Raw genomic sequence first — 20,819 nt, forward strand, 5'->3', positions numbered from 1 at the left:
GACTGGAATTGACTGTTTTTATTTATTCAAACATTAAAAAAGATGATTTTTGCTTTAGATAAACAATATAGTGTCTTGATCTTTAAATAAATAAGCATTACGGTGGTCAAAATGATCAGCTCGAATGCATATACATAAAATGATTCGCTAAATTCACTAGGACAAACAAAATCCCTCAATGTCCTCATCATGCACAAATCACAAGGCTCCCAAACACAATGGAATTGAATTTATCACTAGACAAAAACCAAACAATCTAACTCCTCTCTTAAAAATGAAGTCACTCCCAATCAATCCTCACACACACTCGGATGGACAAAGGTGATTTAAAAAAGTGTTGCAACATTTCAGTAGCATCCGTCAGCAGAGAGAGCGCAGGTTTGTAAAACTGTAGTAAAACACATTCAAGAGCTAAAATAAGTATATCGACAAAATAGTGTGGGGGTGTGGCACTGAGGCACATTAGTTGAGCAGTAGTAGTCATCGTATTTCAAGGCACATGAGGAAAGTTGCGCTGCATATTTTCTTTTGAGCAGTAGAAATATGAGCACATGAAGGTGGAGTCGTAATCCAGTGAATCTAAACTACTTTTAACTGACCCTCACGCTAAGATACTTTCTCCTGGCTGGAAGACATTAACATGTTCAGAGATAAAGACATTTTATGATTTTGAGGCAGTTTTTTTTTGTTACGTGTCTCGAATAAATACATTACAAAATGAAACATCCACCATTAAAAGTTAAATTAACCAAAGAGGAACTTGCAGGTACATTTCTAAAACATTCACATTTTCCAATAAGAAAAAGGTTTCGATCACTTGGTACATCAGGTATTAAAATAGCAATGCAGCTTGAACAGAGCTTCCCACAGAAGAGCGAGAGGCGACTAATCTTGTGTCCCCGAATCCTAATTCTGTGGTGAATCTGTTCAAATAAAACACTGTGGCGTCTGAAAACCTACCCTATAATCACATCACCCAGCGGGGGTGTGCAGCAATTCGCTGTTTCGCGGATACGAAGCCTCTCAAGTGTTCCAGGACTTGCGGTTCTCTCCTTTGCTGCGGCCGCCTGAGGCCCCGCCGGGTTCGCCTTTGGCCAGAGCGGTGAGGGCCGCAAGGTTAGGGCTGGATCCAGACAGGTTGGCACTACGGCGCTTTTGCTGCTGGCGACGGCGTTTGGCACCACAGCGGGTCACTCTGTCGGGCCGCACCAACACCCCGTAGCCAGGGTTGCAGTGGAAGTACTGCTTGCCGCCCACTGAGCCATCGTTCTTGCCTAGAGAACGATCAAGAAAACTTTGTTAGATGTTCAATCTGACCCAAAACATTTTGAACGTGTAAAATCAATAAGACTTAGGTGGTTCTAACCTGCTGGTACCTCCAGTTCCACCCCCACCCAGGTCCCCTCTGCAAAATCAGTAGGTCCCACATATCGCACGGTTCCGCTCTTATTGGTCCCCACGTTTACAAACTCCCCTTCTTTCAACCATTCAGGGAGAACAGTAGAAGTTGCATCTCCTTCCTCAGAATCCGAGATGATCTCCAGGGTTTCCACTGGCACAGAGAGGTGGCTGCTGGCCTCAACCTCGTGTCCGCTCGTCTCCTCATCCAGAATAACATGAAAGGACTTGATGTCTGAAGGCTTTACCTTCTGGATTTTGAACGGGTTGGCCGCTGAGGCAGCAGATTTGGGAGGTTGAATGCTGGACAGAGGAGTGGGAGCTGCTGGGGCTTTCATAGATTCATTGGTGGGCGATTCTTTTTGGACTTCATCTGTTGCTGAGGTTGAGGTCAGGGTTGAGGCGTCGTTAGAGGCCTCAGCTTTTGATTGTTGATTTGATGAATCTTGAAGAACTGGGTCGACTGATAAAACTGGGATCGGGATTGGATCTTCTATACTGTCAAAGGTTGCCTCGTCTTCTTTGGGTTGCTGAGGCTGACTTTCACTTTCCTGCCCAGACGGTTGTGTTTCATCAAGGAGTGACATTTCTGCTTCTGTCTCATCTGTAGCAGGCAGCTTGAATTCTTCTGTCTTCTGTGAAGCCTCTGATTTCGAGACGGGTGTTTGCAACAATTCTGCCGGTTTGGTTTCATTCTGCTCGACTTCCACTGAATCACTGAGAGGCTCCAAATGGTCTAATCCAATCGGGTCAGCAGCTGAGTCTTGAGATTGTTTGGCCTGGTCTGGTAAATCGGATTCTGCTGCGGGATCAAGCATTCCTTCGTCCTTTAAACTAACTGATGGAAAGTGATTCGGTTCTTGAAGAGTCAGGTTTGAATCTGATGGAGTATGGTGTAATTCGGACTGTGGTCGGTCAATCTTGTCTGCAGCTGCTTCGTCGCTCAAACCCGGCGATGACTCCTGAGGCTCTGGGTGTTCCACAGGGTGAAGAACAGATTGTGTCACTTTAGTGTCCTCTTCCTCTTCATCAGGCACCATCTCAAATTCGGACGACTGGGGCAGGTCCCAGCTCAGTTTGTAGACGTCTGATAGTGTTACTGTAGATATGCTGGTGGACATGTATCCACTGGAGGCTTCGCTCACTGGGCTTGGGGTGGATTCCTCCGTCTGCTCTGGGATGATGGGCGGTGGGAGAGGTACGGATCTGGGGATCTCTGCTTGGATGTCGACAGGAATGATTTCCTCGATGGGAACCTGGGGGTGGATTAAGGCAACAATTGTATTAGTAACCCAGAAGCTGAATTCCTGTTTGAAACATTGACACTAACCAAAATCAACATTGCATTAGACTCAAACTGACTACAATAAAAAAAAAAAATCCATTCCACTTTCTCAACTGTTTTGGTCTGAAGGAATGGCATCACTGTGAAATTGACTTGTTGACATCGCTGAGTTAACGGCAACATAAAGTTAGGAAACTTAACAAGCAGTGGTTAATTCAAACATCCAGGAACATTAGCATTCATTCTGAGTGGCCTCCATCATCTTTAGCTGCAAAACACTTCTAGCTAGTTGCCAACTTTGTCAGTCAATCTTCAATCAATACGTAGATTTTTTTATATGAAAGTATTGATTAGAGGAGCTTTAAATAGACATCTGCAAAAATGTAAAGATAATTTGAATAGAAAAGAAAACAGTAGATGAATCATATAAAGAAACATAGAAGAACAAGCAGTAAACAGAAATACAGTCTCAGTGATAACCTCCTCTCCTTCAACAGAAAGCCTAGAATCTCAGTGAAATCTGAAAAACAAAACAAACCAAACTGTGAACTCAGAAAGTTAGAAGAATTCTTCAGCTGTTATGTAGAAGAAATAATCCGCCTCAGGTTTTGCACCATGCATCTTGGTCTCAGGCTTTAAATGAATGATCGTAACAAACGTGTGTAATTAACTGAGGTTGTTTTCCCAAAATAAGCTTTCACACACATCCTACAAAACTTTTTAAGACCATAGACTGTAAATAAAGAGGACAGGTCCCCAAAAGTGAAGCCAAAGTGTCTTGATTACCCCCTGGTGGATGGCTCATTAACCCTGCCTCCTCCATGTTAGAGGAGGGGACGAGGACCAAACTAAAAAGTGAATGTACTCCTAAAATACATTTTTCTAAATGATGTTTTTTTTCATTTCAGGTAATTCTGGTCACACTGCGACAATGTGACTTTAATTGAGTCACTGATGCTGTAACAACAGGGTGACATGTCATGATTGACAGATGAGACTGGCACACGATTGGTCAAGCATGTATAGGCGGGACCTTGATACCACAGCTTGACGCCACGATCAGTACTGACTCTGGCTACAAATGATGTAAAAAGTACAAAATGGCGGCACCATTGTGTACAGGATGTTTTTGTTTACTGTTGTACAATATGAGGAAGTGGAGACACGTCATCCATCTTTATTTACATCCAGACACTGAGGGGGAGCAGAGTGTGGCCACGCCCAGCAGATAACACATAAGACACCGTTAACAGATCAAATGGCCCCAGAACTTACTGGCTGCTGATGTTTGCTCATTCCCTCTTCAACGCTGGCTGACTGCACGATGATGCGCGGCAAGCTCTGCGACAGGAAGTGAGTTCAAAAGAAATGAATGTCACTTCAGATAAAAAAAACAATCTGTACATTGGCACTGAGAGGCTGTCGAGCAGATTTCAAGATGTAATTGTGAGCGATGTCATTTCATTTGGGCTCAACCTGAAGATTAGATGTTAATATGAGCCTGTAGGTCTCCAAACCCAGTCATTACCCTGTCTTTGTGTGTCTGTGTGTGTGTGTGTGTGTGTCTGTGGCGACGTTTAGCTGCTGAGGGAGAATTATGAATCAGGCTTCAGTGTCACAGTAGAACAGAAATAGAGTCTGTGGAGGAAAGAACTTAATCTCAGAGTTAACTAGACAGCAGATACTGGAGGCTGAACATCAAACTTTACTGCTTTCATGAATACTAATCTGGATTAGGTATCTATTGCCAAATGCCTGTTGGTCATCGATTTAATTGCTGCTGCACAGACATGTTTTATAAAAGTGAATAATCAGTTTGTCATGAAATGTATTGAAAAGGGCTAAAATAGTTCATTAATTTCAGAAATCAGCAGCGAAGATGTTATGTGACGCAGACAGTGTAATGAAAATATTTGCTCATCAGATCACTCAGACAGATAATCACAATAAACTGGTAAAACAATCAGGATAATTGCACCATAATTATAATTGCACCCATTACCATTTATCCCTATTCAGTATTCAAGTTACCTCTTTCACACTCAATATGATCTGTCAGCTGATTAAATACTGTGTGATTTGCTTCTCAACACTTTTTTTTAGTTTTGATGATGGTAATTAAAAAAAACAAATTCCCGCAGATATTTTAAGATAATAAATGAAGACAATTGTTCGTCTGTGTACTTAACAGACACAGAATATTAATCAGGATGCGTGTTTGACTCTGATGCAGCACTGACGTCATTACATGCTGAGGGAATTAACACTTAATTCTCAAGATTTGTCCAATTGTCTCGTTTACATTTAGTGCTTCATGGTAATCTGTCCAAAATATGAAATCTGAATATTCGAATACACAATAATATAAGTATATACAATAAAATCATACAAAGTACTGTGAGGGTAAAGCACTGTTGGTTTTGGTCCTTAACATGAAAAATATATTATAACACAAGCCTCATGTAACTGAGACTTCAATGTTTTTGATTAAGGGTCAAGTGAGTCACATCTCAAATTCTTATTTTTGTGAGTGAAGAGACTTTTAACATGGCAGTAGTTAATACGAAGTAGTATCAGGATTTCTAACTAATCTGTTCACTTTACTGAACATGATTCTACCAATCAATCGCTCATCCATTGTAGGTTTACAATACTGCAGTAATACAGGCTGATGACCTCAAACAATTCACCACGAGGACCGATTCGTTTACAACCAAACACCACAACACGTGATTTTCCGAGATTAGCTTCCCCCAGCGACTCACGCTTCCAATCAGCCAAATCAGATGCTGTAGTGTTTGGCTGCGGTGACAAAGCTGCCGACTCCGGAGTCTCTGTGGCACATGATTGTAGATCAGCACACGAGGAGGAGGTGAAGGAGCGTTATGTAGAGGGGGGGTGAAGTTCACCTGCTCCTAATTAACCCTCCTTTACGCACAGTGTGCTGCCGTCATGGCGGGGGATGTTTGTAGAACGTCTGCTCTGATCACAATTATACAAGCACGTCAATCACTCACAGGAGTCCGATTTGTTCTGTGTGAACTGATCATTTCATTCTTCGCCCAAGTTGTTAAGTAACCTGGTTTTAAATCCACAAATGTACTACAACTTTAACATTTATTGTGATTTCTCTATAAAACAGACACTGAAACAACACAACAAGGACTGGTATCACATAATACTGTTAATGATATGATGCTATCTATACTAATGTTGATTGATAATGCATCTTTTAATTTGCAGTACACTGAAAGTAGGATTTTCATACTTTTTACTGATGGATTATTCTATTTGTAAAATGAGATACTGCAGGAATATTAGATTGAGTTGAGTGGTTTCAAAAAGTTCATGTCCTCAACCTAAGTAGTAAAAAGTACTCCAGCAATTTAGAACTGAACACCCCCCAAAGCTTGTGGGCAAAGGGACAGATTTAAAAGAGACTGTTCAAAGGTGAAGCAGCAGAGACTGAGATGTTTTCACTTTATGACCGTCTAGAGCCGTCTACTGACATTAAAGTAAATCACAAAAAACAGAAATCTATCTCTACCATTTTTTCAACTATCCTCCAAGGCTTTATAAATGTGTAGATGATGGCAGTTTTCTATTTTTAGAGAAGACTGGTTCATCGACTGTATGAAACCAGAAATGAAACCGGTGAAAATGTTATGAAACCAGAAATGACCTCTGCTACTTAGACGTGTGCCTCTATTGTCTTTGTCTGATGTCTGAGAAGACACTGTGATGAGGCATAGATCATATAATGTCTAAAGCTCTGACTGTTGTTTGGAACCATCAGGACTCTTTTTAGGAGTTTGCCAATTAGCCGAACTAAGTAACCAGGCAAGAAGGTTCTTGGTCAGGGAGGTGAACGAGAAGCCACCAGTCACTCAAACAGAGCTTCAGAAGTTGCTCTGCAGAGATGGGAGAACGTCTTTAAAGTACCATCTCTGCAGCACTTCATCAGTCAGGCCTTTATGGTAGAGCAGCGAGACAGGAACCACTTTAACGATAAGCCATATGACAGACTGATTGGAGTTTGCAAAATGAACTCTTAGAGCATGAGGGGAAACGATGGTCTGATGAGACACAGGTTTATTGAGCAGAAATCCAAACACTATGGATAATGCCAACCCTGCCGTGAAGCATGGTGATGGCAGCATCTGTGGATGCTGTGGGGGGCTTCTGATAAGTGGAAGGGACAAGGAGATGGGTCAACTGGTCAGGATATAGGGAGGGAGTATTTGAGCCAAATAGAGAAGAAAACCTGCTCCAGAGACTAGATTCACTAAATAAATGCTTGAGGGACTTCAGGACGAGGCTCGGATTGTCCTGGAGTGTTCTAGCTAAAGACTCCATTGAACATCTGTGGAAAAAGCTGCAGATGACAGTTCACAGACACTCAAGCATTTACTTGCTGTATCTAGTCTCAGGTTGTGTTCCCTCTGGAGCAGGTTTTCTTCTGTGATTGGCTCAAACCATCCAATCCGACAGAGCATGAGAGGTTCTGAGAGGATGATCAAGGAGTTCAAAGTTCGTAGAGACTCGCCGACATGACTGGAAGCTGGAATTGCTGCTTCACAGGCTTCTACAAACCACTGAATCCAAGCTAGGGTTGGTAATCCAGGAAAAGCTAACGAGATACACCCCACCCCCTCCCATCAGCCCTCTCTTCAAAGCTACACCCCCAAATCAACTGAATGATTGAACGCACACTGATTGACAACTGTTAAGAAGCCAACTGTTCTGTGACTCCTAATGACTATAGAGACTATAGCCTGAACTTAGCAAAGGAGTGTAGGCAGGTCAGTTAGCGACAGACAGGTACGCCAGCCAATCATTTAATTCGGACCTCATTAAAAGATTGGTTGAGTTTATTACAGTCATGCAAGAGTCACAGACATTATGCATTTTTTGTATTTTTCTTTGAAGACTTCATTAATTGACGGCTATTGGGATGTGGAGAGGATTTCAACAAAAAAGATGCAAATAGTTTCAGAAAGAACTTACCAACCCTACCATTAATAGTCTGAATACATTTATTCAATAAATGTACTACCATGTATTGACTTTGTCATTATGCGTGCTGGAGTGGAGATGGATGAGCAACTATTTCATCCATTTACAATTAAATCCATAAGACATTAAAGTGTTCTAAGTGTGGAGGAGTCTGAATATTTACTGAAGCCATTGTATAATAGTGTACTTGAAAAAAAAGTTCTGCCTCACAACCTTTAAAACAAGTTTTAAGGTCGACACATAGCACAGTTTTTTTGTGTTCCTTGTTTATGATGAAGTTTATCGGCTTTATTTTTGCAAAACTTCTGAAAACCACTTATCTTGGGCACTGAGGCATTTACACACTTTATCTGTTTATCATCTGTGTTTCCATCTACATAAGCTCTGTTTCCATGGCAACGGAAGAAATAGGACTTGCTGCTGATGAGTACAGAGTATATTTAGATTCATGCTGCAATGACGCATATATACTTTAAATCCCAGATAAGAAAAGCAAGGAGAATATGAGCATAAATCCAAAGCACGATGAGCTGACTGAATGAATGAATGTACCTGCTGATGGACAACTGCCTGGGCGCCGCTATCTTCCTTCCCACCAGGAAGCAGTGACTTCAGCAGCTTGGGCACGGCCTTCACTGGGGGGAGATAAGATGCAGCGAAGCCTGAGTGCACTGATAGAGGAGGTTACAGGAGCAGAAGTGGAGGAAACAAGGACAGATAAACGATAAAAGTTTTTAAACAGAGAAAAATGTGTGAGCAAAGATGAAAACAAGTGCCAAATTAAGATTCAGAGCAAAGGCAAAGATATAGTTGGCCACGGGCTAAAGCATCAAAAAAAGGCCTAATGACATTGAAGGCAGCAAAAAAGGGGAAAAATTATTAAAAACCACAGAAAGTATTAGTCATAGGATGAAGGTTTTATGAGTTGTACCTGCTTCTGGGTTCAGGTTCTGGGATATGGAACTGGGCATTGTGCGTCTGGATGGAGGAGGAACCACACAAAGGTCCTGGTGGCTCTTCCAGCTCTACAAACACACACATAAGGAAAACACATGAAAGAGGACACACACATGCCCACACCGACATGCACGGCTGAGAGCAGCATTTCAGTAATCTGTGACCTTTAGCAGACTCTATTGGTTGCAAAAAGAACTGCAACAACACTGACAGGACATTTTCCACAGTTATGGATAATTTATCCATTAGTTTCAGCTATTTATTTAAATTAGTAGTGTATGACCTTTGTATGTTTTTTCATTTAGTCATTAATTAGTTATTGATTTTAACCACTTATCCATTATATTAATTAATATATATCTAATATATATATCTGTCTACTTTCTAACAATATTTTCAACCCATTCATTTTAGCTTATTTTTTCATCTACCAATCCACTCACCTGCACATCTACATCCATCTATCAATCTATGCATCTCTGTATATCCCTTGATGCATCGATCTATATCTACATCCATCCGTCTCTAAATATCTTTATCTATCCATCTACCTGTATCCATATATCCATTTATCTATTAATCTACAGAGGCAACAAGCTCTAGTTTTTGTAGTCATCCTTAACTCCACAATTGTGATACACAAAGTGTCTTGCAGGCCAATAAGAGCATACATAGCTTTTATGTACAAGTGTTATGCGACTATATTAATGGTTTTTATCATTTATAAATGTCTCAGAACAATGAGCAATCTAAGAGATGAGAAATCTCAATGAGAATCTAATATTCCCTCCTCAGTCTTCAGTGTTTTTTTCCAGTATTTCTTGATAAAACAATCAAATTACTTGTGTCTCTTCTAATTACTTTTAGCATTTCTATTGTTTTTATGTGCACTATTATGTCCACTCACTGTTTATACTATTATCATCAGCTTGGCAGTCGCCTATAAAACATTTTGAACTACACAAACCTGCATTAAAGGCCCATTTCTAAACTATCTGGTTATTTCCATAGTAAATGCATCATTTAAACATTAGTACTTCACGGTTGCAGTCATTCCACAGTGTTAATACTATAAGAAACTGTATAAAATATGAGAGGATTAGTAGACATGACTCACATTAAAGTCATTGAGCTGATGAGAAGAGGAGTAGAGTTCCAGAGAACTGGCTGTCAGCTGGTTAGAGACAGAGGTTCAGAGCTCAGGTGTTAGTGAGACAGGTTAACAGCAGTAAGACTGGTTAACAGCAGGTAGACTAGTTAACAGCAGGTAGACTAGTTGACAGCAGGTAGAGTAGTTATCAGCAGTACGACTGGTTAACAGCGGATAGATTAGTTAACCTGAACCTGAACCAACCCTTTAATGTTGAGATCAGAATAATTACAGAAGACATCAAACTTGAATTATCTTACTCGGTGGATGTTTGGAGAGCTTAGGCAGCGTCTCGGAGGTTTCCCTTTGACCCCCATCTGTTCCTTTACAGCCACCTCCTACACAAGCACACACACGAGAATATGTATTTGTTTGATTTATAGAGACTTCCACTTTGTGTTCTCACTCTGAAAATATAATGAACATGAAGAGTGGAAAAAAGACTGAGGATTTAATGTGCTCACATTTAATAAGTGACTAGTGACATCTTGGTATTCTGAATGAAATAAATGATTAAATACAAAATGATTTTTTAAATCCATCTCAGTGTCTGTGAAGTATATTTCCTGACCTGTCTGAGACGGTCCAGAGTGAGGATGTTCTCCACAGCCAGGACGCTACGGAGGTATTTCTCTATGGCCGCCTCACTGTCGGCTGACTGGTCATCCTCACCACTGGCAGCAAGCCGGGCCAACATCTCCCTGTCCTCTGGACCATGGATGTCCTGTGAGAGCAGGGGTACAGAGCGTTAGGGCCAGTATGTGATCAATGCCAAGTCTTCTCACTCTGGTTTGGATTTCATTTATGGTAATGGCATTTAGATTTACCAGTTTATAACTTGACCACTTACCTAAATGTTAAGCATCCCTACAGGAAATATTTTCAACAAACCAATATTAATAAATAAATGCAAAAAGTACAGACAGGCAGAAATGTAGCTATAGAAACAGTGCACTGGCATCCAGCCTCTAACCAGCAGACGACTTGGCAACAGGAGATAGAGCTGTGCTCTCTTATTGAGACAACAAACAGCTAAAGATGAGACACAGTTAATTATTCAACATTTCTGTGTCATTAGGAAAGATAAAGGCCTGCCAGACATTGGTACATCTAATGCTCAAAAATACTTTCTGTGGTTTTTTTTACTAACTGCCAAGGTTATGTTTTTGTTTTGTTAGTCAGCAGGATTACAGGAATTTTGGATCACTTCTTCTGTTGTGTTTTCCAATGAATTCATTAAATCTATGGAGGTAGCAGGTTGCACATACACGACCATCAGTCTCACATGCAACAGATCCCAAGTAACAGAGACTAAAGCGTGGAAGTTCTCATGTGAGAAAGAGAGAACAGCATACCACTTGAGGGTATGCACAACACTGCAGCCTGAATATCTGCGTAGATGGTTACAACTTGATGGATGATAGCGTAAGCGAGCATGTGGCAAATAGTGCTGCACGCAGCTATACAATGCAGCAGCAGAGCAAAACACAAAGTTTAAGATCTCTTATGAGAAAGGTAAGAAATGCTTTTGGTTCATGATGAATCTGTTGTAGGACAAATTAGAATATGGCAGACCACCACAGTCCAGATAATTAATGGGAAAAACTGATTTGAGATAGCAAGATAGGGCATTAGCAGAGGTATGTGCTTAAAGAGCACCATTCTCAGGGTGTTTTAATATTGTCATATAAACAACACATGAAAATAATGCTGACAGATTATATATATTATTTACTTTTTGGAATGAATATGCAATTGCTCACAAATCTTGATCTTCTTGTTTATTAATAAAAATAAAAACTTTGTCGTTTGGTTCTTACCCCTGGGATGTTAGAGACGATTTCGAACGTGACCCCACAGCCGGGAATGGTGCTGCGCTGGGACATCCTCTTCAGCAGACTCTGTGCAAAACCCTACCACACAAACCCACAATATCATTTTCTTAAATCTACTCATCTGATTAGTAGACATGAAATTACTGAAAGGAGAAAGCAAAGATGTGGTTGTGTTGGCTCACTCCTTCCTAATATGCCTCCTGGGGTCACCCACCTGTCTCCCAGTGACATTAACGCAGATGCGTTTTCTGAGGATCAGCTGCATGTTGGCCGGGTGGCTCAGCTGAACCACTGTGCGGACCGTCAGGTAGACCCTCTGGTCAGCCGACGCCACGCGACTCAGCTGGGTGCACTCATGAACCGTCGAGTCCCAGGAAGCCTCCACTTTGACCTGGAACACAGAAAATGAATGGCGTAAGAATTCCCTCCAACTTGTTTCTATTAGACCAACTATCTCAATTGGAAACTTGAGAGACAAGATACAAATACACACTCTGCATGCAAGTCTCAATACCTCAGGATCATAGTGTTTAACAATATGAAGGTCGAAGAATTCGTCATCATCCTCCCCACTGAGCAATGCGTCCAGACCCCCAGATAACGGGGCTGAAAGATTGGACTGGAAATCATCAGCTGGGGGAGAATAAAGACAGAACGTGAGTGGCTTCGTAGTTGAAAGAAAGAAAGGGCAACAGAAGACTGTGAGAACAACATACCACTGAGATCCAGGAACAGGACGGGAATGTGTGTTTCCATTCCAGGGACAGGAACCCTGCAGAGAGACAGGACCATCATTCAACCATCTGAACACCCAGTCCATGACACAGAGAGGCTGACAGCTACTTCTGACAGCTACTTCTGCTCATACTCAGTGGCTCAGTTATTCTGTATGTGTCACAGGAAGCATTTAATATCCAACTATCCGGGGATTAGAGGTGTGTAGGGCCATTAGAGCAAATGTGAGCTGATTCAATTTTGCCAACGTTTCACCCTTATAACAGTGAACTCTTGAGCTGTAATTTGAGCAGCTACAGGAAAGACTAATGCCCAAGGCCCATCTGGCCGTGGGTGTCAGTGGAGTACAAATATGACCAGCCAACTAAAGCATGATGGGATAAACAACTGGTGTAAAACTGTTTCCTTTACCAACACACACCTTTCTGCCGGTGCTCCAGGGATGCCGCTGCCGGCTGAGGGAACTAGGACGGCATTTCTTTCTTCTGTGACAGTCAGACGACACTCCAGCAGCTGAGACTCCCTTTCAACATCATCCTCGGACTTATCTACAGCACATGCACATTGTGGTGAAGAGGCAAAAACAGACGGACATTAAAGGTGCAAGAAAACAAAAATGAACCTGAAACTAATAAATGTGACACCATTATAACCTTTCTTTAACATTCACTGAAACTGAATCATTATAATGTGATCATATTGTCTTGCAAAGTTCTGTTGTCCAAAAATTTAATCCACAGAAAATGTTGGATTAAGGTTATTTTTAACGCTGGTAACAATGTTGTAACACATTACACCTATATAATGATGTTATTATACAGATGACTATTAATATATTGATACATTTGTTTCTATGACGTTAGTTTGTTAACTAGGTTTCTGGTTTCTGTAACGCATCACTGTCACCTCTAATCACCTGTCAAGCCTACGTATACCCGGCCAACCCATAATGCTCTGTTTCTCTCAGATTCTTCCGACAAATACAAACTACCCTACATACTACCAAAAAACCAGAGTATGTTAAAAAGCGAAAGCACGGTCGCTCTGTGCTCAACATCATGTAACTCTGAACCATCCAATCATAGCTGAGCTGATTTTGTTTTTGTGGTGTACAATTCCATGTCAACAGCTTAGTTCCACAAATCAAAGACATTGCTTTTACACCTGAGGCTTGTGGGTAGTGTAGTACTTCTCTTTGACATCGCAAACCAACAGGTTTTTCTTAAAATGCTGCTGATATCATGTGGACTTGTGGCTTCTACAGGAGCACATAACATTGTTTCACAGTCTTGCGGCTTGTGGGAAGTCTACATTTGATAGTTATGAAATTATGGATGATAATGAAAATCTATATTCAGAAAATAAATTGGATGTTTTCTTCTGGAACCACGCTGCTCAGCTCTACATCACTGTCACTTTGTTGTGATAAAAGACTCCGAAAAGGCAACTCTTGTGCTGCAAATAAATTCTCACAAAAGGAAAATGAGAAGGTAAAATAAAGTCTGAGTCAATCTTTCAGCGGACTACCACTGTGTGCGTTGGTTGCCACATGATAAATGAAGGACTGGAAATGTTGCTGTAACTGGAAATGTAACTTTTGTCTGCACGTCAGAGCTTTGTTCACAAATTCCCATTTGTTTTCAGGCTGAATGTGTTTTTGCAGCTTCACCTGGTTTGGAGACGACCTTCTGTAGCTGCTGGTCCAAATACTCCTGCCTCTGTGTGAGCGTGAACAGCCACTGTTCCCTCATCCTCTCCAGGTCCACCTCCTATGAACACACACACACACACACAAATACACACAGGCAGTTGTTTACTGTTTATTTGACTGTTCACACATGAGAAACACATTTTATCAACCTATTATGGATATTTTTTTAATGACCATCTACTTACTTGGTAACTGTCCATTTCTTCATCCCCAGCCTGAAATGTAAACAAAGAGAGAAAGTGTTCAAGAGTGACTGTTAAAAAAAAAAGGATAAATTAATGGCTACTATCAACGTTCCCTCCTCACCCATTGTGATTCGCTGCCTCTGGACACATGCGTCTGTCGGACCTGGACGTCTCCGATGGACACAGAGTGGATGGAGGCAGTGATAAGGGGCATGGTGCCTGAGTCACTCACCGAGCGCACCTCCACCTGGACCCGACGGGACTGACCCTGGAGGTACAGATTTACATTTACATTACATTTAATTCCCAGTTTATATTCATTTTCCAGTGAAAATAGTCAGTACGAGGATGATAATAATAAAGATAATGAATAAATTAAACACATATCCAAATTGTTGTCAATACAATAGTATTTTAACCTGTTTAAGCTGGAAGATTCCTCCAGTGCGTATGTCTTTGGCAGGAAGAACTTCCACCGCTGTGAACTCCCCGGCCTCATTCAGCTCCATCAGCTGCACCCACAGCTCCAGTCGACGGGTCACCTCACTCCACCTGCAGGTAAGACGAGTAAACACTACACCATCTCAACTGAGCCAAACATGACACTAACAAATACCTTCATTCATCATGTTAGGACACATATTAAGGTCTTCCGTTTAGCATGCTCCGATGTTTTTATAAAGCTAGCATTTGGACAATTTTACCCTTAATACTTTCACCATATTGAGAGATAATGCACGACGAAACTCTTCTAAAGTAAGATTAACTGGGTCGCTCCTGTGATGTCTGCTTTGTGTGCAAGAAATACATTTGTGTTTGTGTTGCTTTTGTAGGAATTCTTATGAGCTTTTGTGATACTCTACCTCTCTCTGAGGGATCTGGTCTTGGCTTGAATTACTCCGAGGTCCCACAGAGCCAGGTTTCTGCGGTGGTTGGCCTGTTTGTGTCCGTACACTTCAATGGCCACAGCTCCCTCAGCCAGAAACTCCACAAAGTCCTCTGATACTGACACAGACAACTCCTGCAAAGACAGGAATTTACATCTTGTGTAACTGTCAATTGGTGATGATTTATCACCACTTCTATTGTTGTTAACGAGTGTTTACCTTGGCACTGTCAAAGACCACAGTGCACTGAGGGTCTCTAACGGCAGACGATGAGCTGGACGGCACCACCTCTGGAGGGATGAACACAGGCTCCTCCTGCCCCCAGAAGTGGTACTGGCAGAAGACAAAGTTGGACAGATGGCGAGGAAGACCAGTAGCCTGGAGGATTTTCACCTGAGAGTGAGAGAAGGAGGAAAAACCTTTTATTAAACAGACAAAATACAAATACCACAGTTCCGCCATAGTGTTTTTAGTTTGTTTGAATCTGCAGAGACCAAGGTGGACTGTTAAAACCTTTTGTTTGGCTCTCTTCAGAAACCATTTTTATAAGTGCTTTAGGTCAATATGAAAGCATTCGTAGCAAAGACCCTGTGACTTTGTTTTTATTTCATTTCATCATAAGAAAACAGAAGCAATAGATAACCATGATAAAGGGTCGACTCAGAGTTAATTAAACATTTCACAGAACAGTGAACTGGAGTAGGACAAGACACAGAGCAGACACAACATTCTGCCTCTCTGCCAGATCCATTATTAATCATAGAATATTTTACCACTGGCAACACCTTAAACTGAAGTTGCACTCACTTATACTAAGTGTAAGCTTAAGATGTATATTTCAATGAGAAGAAATATATATTCTTTCTGGATTTGACTCATTTATTCCTGAACTACATGACAATCAGAGCGATTAATGAAGCTACGTTTTCTCACCACACATTCCAGTTTACGCTCCACTGGATCTCCGTTTGTGTTGTGGATCTCCTGAGCGTTAGGCTGATCTGGACTCTCCTCCTCAGAGCCTTCCGTCCCCCGCCACAACTCCACGTGCAGCCGACCTGCCACCTGATATATACACACACACACAAGACACCCAGACAAACAGACAGTTCATTTATTTCGTGGTCACTGAGGCTTATATTACCCATAGAGGCAGGCTCATGTCACTGTCATACTTTAGGCCACACTATTAAAGTTATTAAAAAAAATACTTTTTAGTATCATGTCAGGAAATTGATTTCCTCTGACATGCCTGTTAGCTTGATTAGCCAACCACACAGAAAACCCCTTCCCGTTTTGGAAATATTTTTATACTTGCATAAACTCTTTTTTGACTTTCATAGGCTTGTGCACACTAGGTTTATTACAGTTTTGTCACGAAAACAGCTATGGTTAAACCATGTTTAACGTCAGACTCTCCATTGTACACAGTCAGATCCTACCTCTCCCTTCTGGTTGATGATGGGCACTGCATACTGCAGCTTGACGTCATAGAACAGGCAGGCCAGGAAGACATTGGCCACACCGATCAGACTGTGGTTCTCCTGCTCATCGAAGAACGGGTCAGCACGTTTGAAATAGGACCGCATCACCTGCATCCGAGTAAAAGAAGAGAAGTGAGGATGGTGTGAAACTGGTGAATAAACCTCGTGTTAGACTTCAGGGTCCTTTGGAAGTCCTCGATCGATTCTGTGCTGAAAATCAATCTAATGCCTATCTCAATTTATGCTCATTTAACAATCTCATAACCTGTTTTGCATCCCTGCTATTTAGTTGAATCAGTCAGAGATGTGAAATGGCATTGATGGAAGCCAGTGGATAAATTCCGACTGACATCTGACAAAAAACATCAGATGTCAACTGACACTTACAAAGGTGAAAAACAGTCCTTACAGATTTATTGAACTTAATGAATGTATCTGTGTCAAGCACGTTCTCATCGCTCTTCACTCACGGGGTTGTCTTCATCAAAGTCCTTCCACTCCTGGTAAAGCTCCCTCATGTCCACCAGCCTGTTCTCCATCTTCTCCAGAGCCCATATCTGCTTCCCTTTACCTTTACGACGGACCTGGATGGCCGGCTCGCTCAGCACCACGTCACGCTATCAAGACAGAGAGGGAGGGGAAAATGCATTAGTAGATTCTAGTGGGCCTCAAACACATCATCACCTGTGTGTTTTAGAGAACCAAAGGTTTTTATTCGTCTTCTCTTTATATTCAGACACACTCTACCTTCCTGTTGGCATCCAGGTTAGAGGCAGGTATCTGAAGAGTGACCAGGTACTCGGTTCTCTTGTTGAGTTCCTCTGCGATCAAGCCGGCCTCCTGAGCCAGCAGGTTGGCCCGAACTATCTGCTCCCTCAGGCGCCGCAGGGTGCGAGTCATCATCGCCTCCCTGCACCACAATCACATACAACAATGAAGGATTTACAAAGTATCTGGATACTTCTTCACTCTTCTTTCAAACACTAAACTGCTCAGTAGAAATCTGTCCAGTCCAGTCTCACCTGTCCTCACTCCACCGCCGCATGCGCTTTTGATAGCCAGGTGAAGTTACAGCAGCACCAGCACTGACCGGCTGACCTGAAGCATCCAGTCTCTGGCGGAGCTGCTCCAGCTCCTGCTCATACATCTGCCTCTGACGCTCCAGGGCGCAGCGCTTCTCTTCCTCATGCTGCCTCTCCAGTGTCTGCAAAACTGACTGTAGGGGGTCTGAGGAAGGAGGAGGAGCGACAGATGATGGAAGGATAGAGAGAGGGAAAACAGCAAGTTAGAAAGTTATACAGTCATTTCCAGGGAGTGCTTGAACACATCAGTTTGCATCCATTTATGTTAGACACTGTCTTTTCTTATGAATGTCGTTTTTGTGCTCTTCACATCTATTACACTTCTGTTCTGAAAGCGGGATCCCTCACTTATGACTCTCTGAAGTTTCTGTGTTTTTTATTCCCCTGTTTATGAGTTTCTCTTCACCCTTGTTGAGGGTTTAAAATAGACAATGTCGCACCTTGTACAGATTGTTAAACCCTATGAGGCAATTTATGAATATAGGCTGTACAAATAAAATGTGATTAGATCAGTAAGCCAAACTGTAATAAAAGGTGTTCCTTCATTAATATGAATAGAGACACTGTATGTTCAACTATGTCCAACATCTAAAATGTAATTTATACAAAAACTGCTAATCTAATGGTGTTCCCATTGATGTAACCTCAGATGTACTTTAGTGCTAATTAGCAATTATATGTTATACATTTGAATTGTCAGCGTGAGTTTTTTGAGCATTTAGCTCAAAGCCCTGTTGTGCCTAATTGCAGCCTCACAGTGCTGACAAAACTTTTGATTGTCCGTGACCACTTTCTGTGACCAGTCCCACACACAGACATGAGAGAGGTGAAGAGGACAAAAACACATAAGATGGACACAGTCTGTTTCCTACGAAGCCCCTCTGGTGACATGTTTTTCTTTAAACATTATAACGTGTATCTTAGTGTGTCATATGTTGTTTTTAAATGTGACCTGCACCCTGATTTGTAGAGTAAAGCATTTCACTCCCATGTAGGCTGTAATCTCTTTTATGGGGCTGACAAATAAAGCTGAATCGACTTTAAAAGAACCTAACTTTACCTTGTTCACTGCTCAGTCAGACTCACCGTTGCTGCCCATGCCTTTCATCATGACCTCTGCCTGGGCCAACTCATAACTGAAGCTCAGCTCACTCGACACGTCGCTGGACGCATCGAATTCCAACTCAACCCTGTCTGTCCCCAAACACGGCTTCATCACAGCAGCGTCCTCCTCATCCTCACCCCCTGCATGAACCATATGCCTGGGCAAGTTGATCCTGTATGTGTGTGTGTGGATGAATAGGTGGTGGTGGCAAATGGATGCAGGTGATGAAGAGCCAGTGAGAGAAATAGGAAGAACCATACAGGGAAAAACAGGAAGAGGAACAATGAAGAGTTGTAAATAAATGTAATCAAAACATGTTTGTGAAAAATCAATCACTGCATGAATTCAAACTCAACACCGTGCAGCTGATACACACCTGAAGAAATGGTTATTTCCCCATAGAATTCTGTAACCATGATGCAGCTGCACTGGACTGGTGACTACAGCACCATTTACACATGTTCTACCAAGAGAAAACAAGCATTACACATCATGAGACACACACGGTTTCAGATGTTAACAAAATATACTAAACTGACTAGTTCCACTATTAAAAATGTACATACACATTCCTCAGCTTGAATATACATACCGAGCATTGCGGTGAGGAGTGAGCACCACGCTGTTGTTTTCAGTGATGTCGATGACGCAGTGCTCAGTTTGAATGGCCATCCCACACAACTGGATGTCTTGGGAGTTGGCTGAGCCCACACGCGTGTGCTCCTGGACATGAGACACAGAGAGGACTGTCACGACACCGGTGTGTTTTCAAACGATGAAAGTATCTGTGCATGCATCAGCCTCTTAAAATAAGGCTCAGTAAAGAGCACTGTGTGTGTGTGTGTGTGTGTGTGTGTGTGTGTGTGTGTGTGTGTGTGTGTGCACCTTCAGGTAGTAGACCAGAAGCTCGTTGAGAGCAGGGTCAGCATTAAGGTTGACAAGGAAACACTTGTCGTCCACCAATCTGATTCCAGAAGACTGCAGAGAAATTCCCAGACTCTCCAGCTGCTTCTGACGCTCCTAAAGGAAACACATGCTCAATATTTAATACATGAACTGATTACTTCAATAGGAAATTATTTTATTCTGTGGCTGTCAATCTCTTCTGCTTGATTAATGCATCTGTTGCACTTGTTCGAGTAGAAATATTTGCCAAGAAAGAGAGCACTAAAGAGAAGGTGTGTGTGTGTTTGCGTTACCTGCGCGACCGCCTCAGTCTTCCTGAGTTTCTGCTCCCATGTCACTGTCATTTCCTGGATCAGTTTCTCTGATTCCTCCAGTCGTTCCTTCAGCTCCGGAGCCTTCATAGACTGAGAGGGACGCAAAGAATTTCATATTCCACTGTGTTTTTCACAGTATTCAATAATCCCAATACTTGTACAGGCTGAACAAAGCTGAATGGATCTGCACCTCAGCCTCTGTTAGCTGCTCCCTTAGTTTCTCCACTTCCTCGCGCAGCTCACGGATGATCCTCGCGTTGGGGTCTTCGTTGACCACAGCGTGGTTGATGATGTTCTTTGCCCTGTCCGCGTACCGCAGGGTAGACAGTGTCTCATCGTAATTGTCTGCTGATGGGCTGATGGTGGCGACCATGGCTGTGCGGCTGTTCCCTCCCAGGCTGTCCTGCGTTCAGAAATAACCCATAACCTCAGGGACAATTCCGAAAATTACAAAATAAACTTTGGACTGTTTTGACTGAAACAAGGGAAATCCACTGGTTTGGTTTGGAGAAATAATTATCCACATGTAAAAGCTTAAGATTTATGAGCAAGGTGAGTTTAATAAAACATATACATATTATTATCATGCCATCTGGAGCTAGAAAACAAAGACAAAGAGACAAAGTGGCATTTTCCACTTGAAGTTTAAGAGACAAAATAACAAAGAATCATATCAGATTAAAAAAAAACCATATTGTAGACTTTTCTGAAAAAGTACCTTTTATTCCCTGAAATATTTGAATACTGTTCAAGAAACACATAGAAAGCT

General features: G+C 41.9%; 1 protein-coding gene across 7 annotated transcripts in view; it reads right to left on the reverse strand.

The window, feature by feature from the left end:
* Window positions 1-3: 3 nt before the first annotated feature.
* LOC109632445 (kinesin-like protein KIF13B) overlaps window positions 4-20,819 on the reverse strand; it is a 33,630-nt gene continuing 12,814 nt past the window's right edge. For 4 of the 7 annotated variants that reach the window (XM_020091706.2, XM_020091709.2, XM_069515522.1 and 1 more), the window contains exons 12-41: window positions 20,241-20,453; window positions 20,030-20,140; window positions 19,716-19,850; window positions 19,423-19,553; window positions 19,207-19,293; window positions 18,812-19,002; window positions 17,666-17,870; window positions 17,391-17,553; window positions 17,114-17,260; window positions 16,602-16,751; window positions 16,093-16,224; window positions 15,379-15,552; window positions 15,136-15,293; window positions 14,692-14,824; window positions 14,394-14,540; window positions 14,273-14,302; window positions 14,046-14,145; window positions 12,798-12,924; window positions 12,358-12,413; window positions 12,156-12,274; window positions 11,856-12,032; window positions 11,627-11,719; window positions 10,378-10,530; window positions 10,067-10,144; window positions 9,774-9,830; window positions 8,631-8,724; window positions 8,252-8,370; window positions 3,959-4,024; window positions 1,367-2,654; window positions 4-1,274 (exon numbers count right to left, since the gene is read on the reverse strand). In XM_020091706.2, coding sequence (XP_019947265.2) covers window positions 1,024-1,274; window positions 1,367-2,654; window positions 3,959-4,024; window positions 8,252-8,370; window positions 8,631-8,724; window positions 9,774-9,830; window positions 10,067-10,144; window positions 10,378-10,530; window positions 11,627-11,719; window positions 11,856-12,032; window positions 12,156-12,274; window positions 12,358-12,413; window positions 12,798-12,924; window positions 14,046-14,145; window positions 14,273-14,302; window positions 14,394-14,540; window positions 14,692-14,824; window positions 15,136-15,293; window positions 15,379-15,552; window positions 16,093-16,224; window positions 16,602-16,751; window positions 17,114-17,260; window positions 17,391-17,553; window positions 17,666-17,870; window positions 18,812-19,002; window positions 19,207-19,293; window positions 19,423-19,553; window positions 19,716-19,850; window positions 20,030-20,140; window positions 20,241-20,453 — 5,085 coding nt within the window. In that variant the 3' untranslated portion in view covers window positions 4-1,023. The remainder of the gene's footprint in view (window positions 1,275-1,366; window positions 2,655-3,958; window positions 4,025-8,251; window positions 8,371-8,630; window positions 8,725-9,773; window positions 9,831-10,066; window positions 10,145-10,377; window positions 10,531-11,626; window positions 11,720-11,855; window positions 12,033-12,155; window positions 12,275-12,357; window positions 12,414-12,797; window positions 12,925-14,045; window positions 14,146-14,272; window positions 14,303-14,393; window positions 14,541-14,691; window positions 14,825-15,135; window positions 15,294-15,378; window positions 15,553-16,092; window positions 16,225-16,601; window positions 16,752-17,113; window positions 17,261-17,390; window positions 17,554-17,665; window positions 17,871-18,811; window positions 19,003-19,206; window positions 19,294-19,422; window positions 19,554-19,715; window positions 19,851-20,029; window positions 20,141-20,240; window positions 20,454-20,819) is intronic. The other 3 variants (XM_069515523.1, XM_069515525.1, XM_069515524.1) reach the window with 3 other exon arrangements.

The sequence above is a fragment of the Paralichthys olivaceus genome, chromosome 19 (genome assembly GCF_024713975.1).
Source record: "Paralichthys olivaceus isolate ysfri-2021 chromosome 19, ASM2471397v2, whole genome shotgun sequence".
Classification (NCBI taxonomy): Eukaryota; Metazoa; Chordata; class Actinopteri; order Pleuronectiformes; family Paralichthyidae; genus Paralichthys; species Paralichthys olivaceus.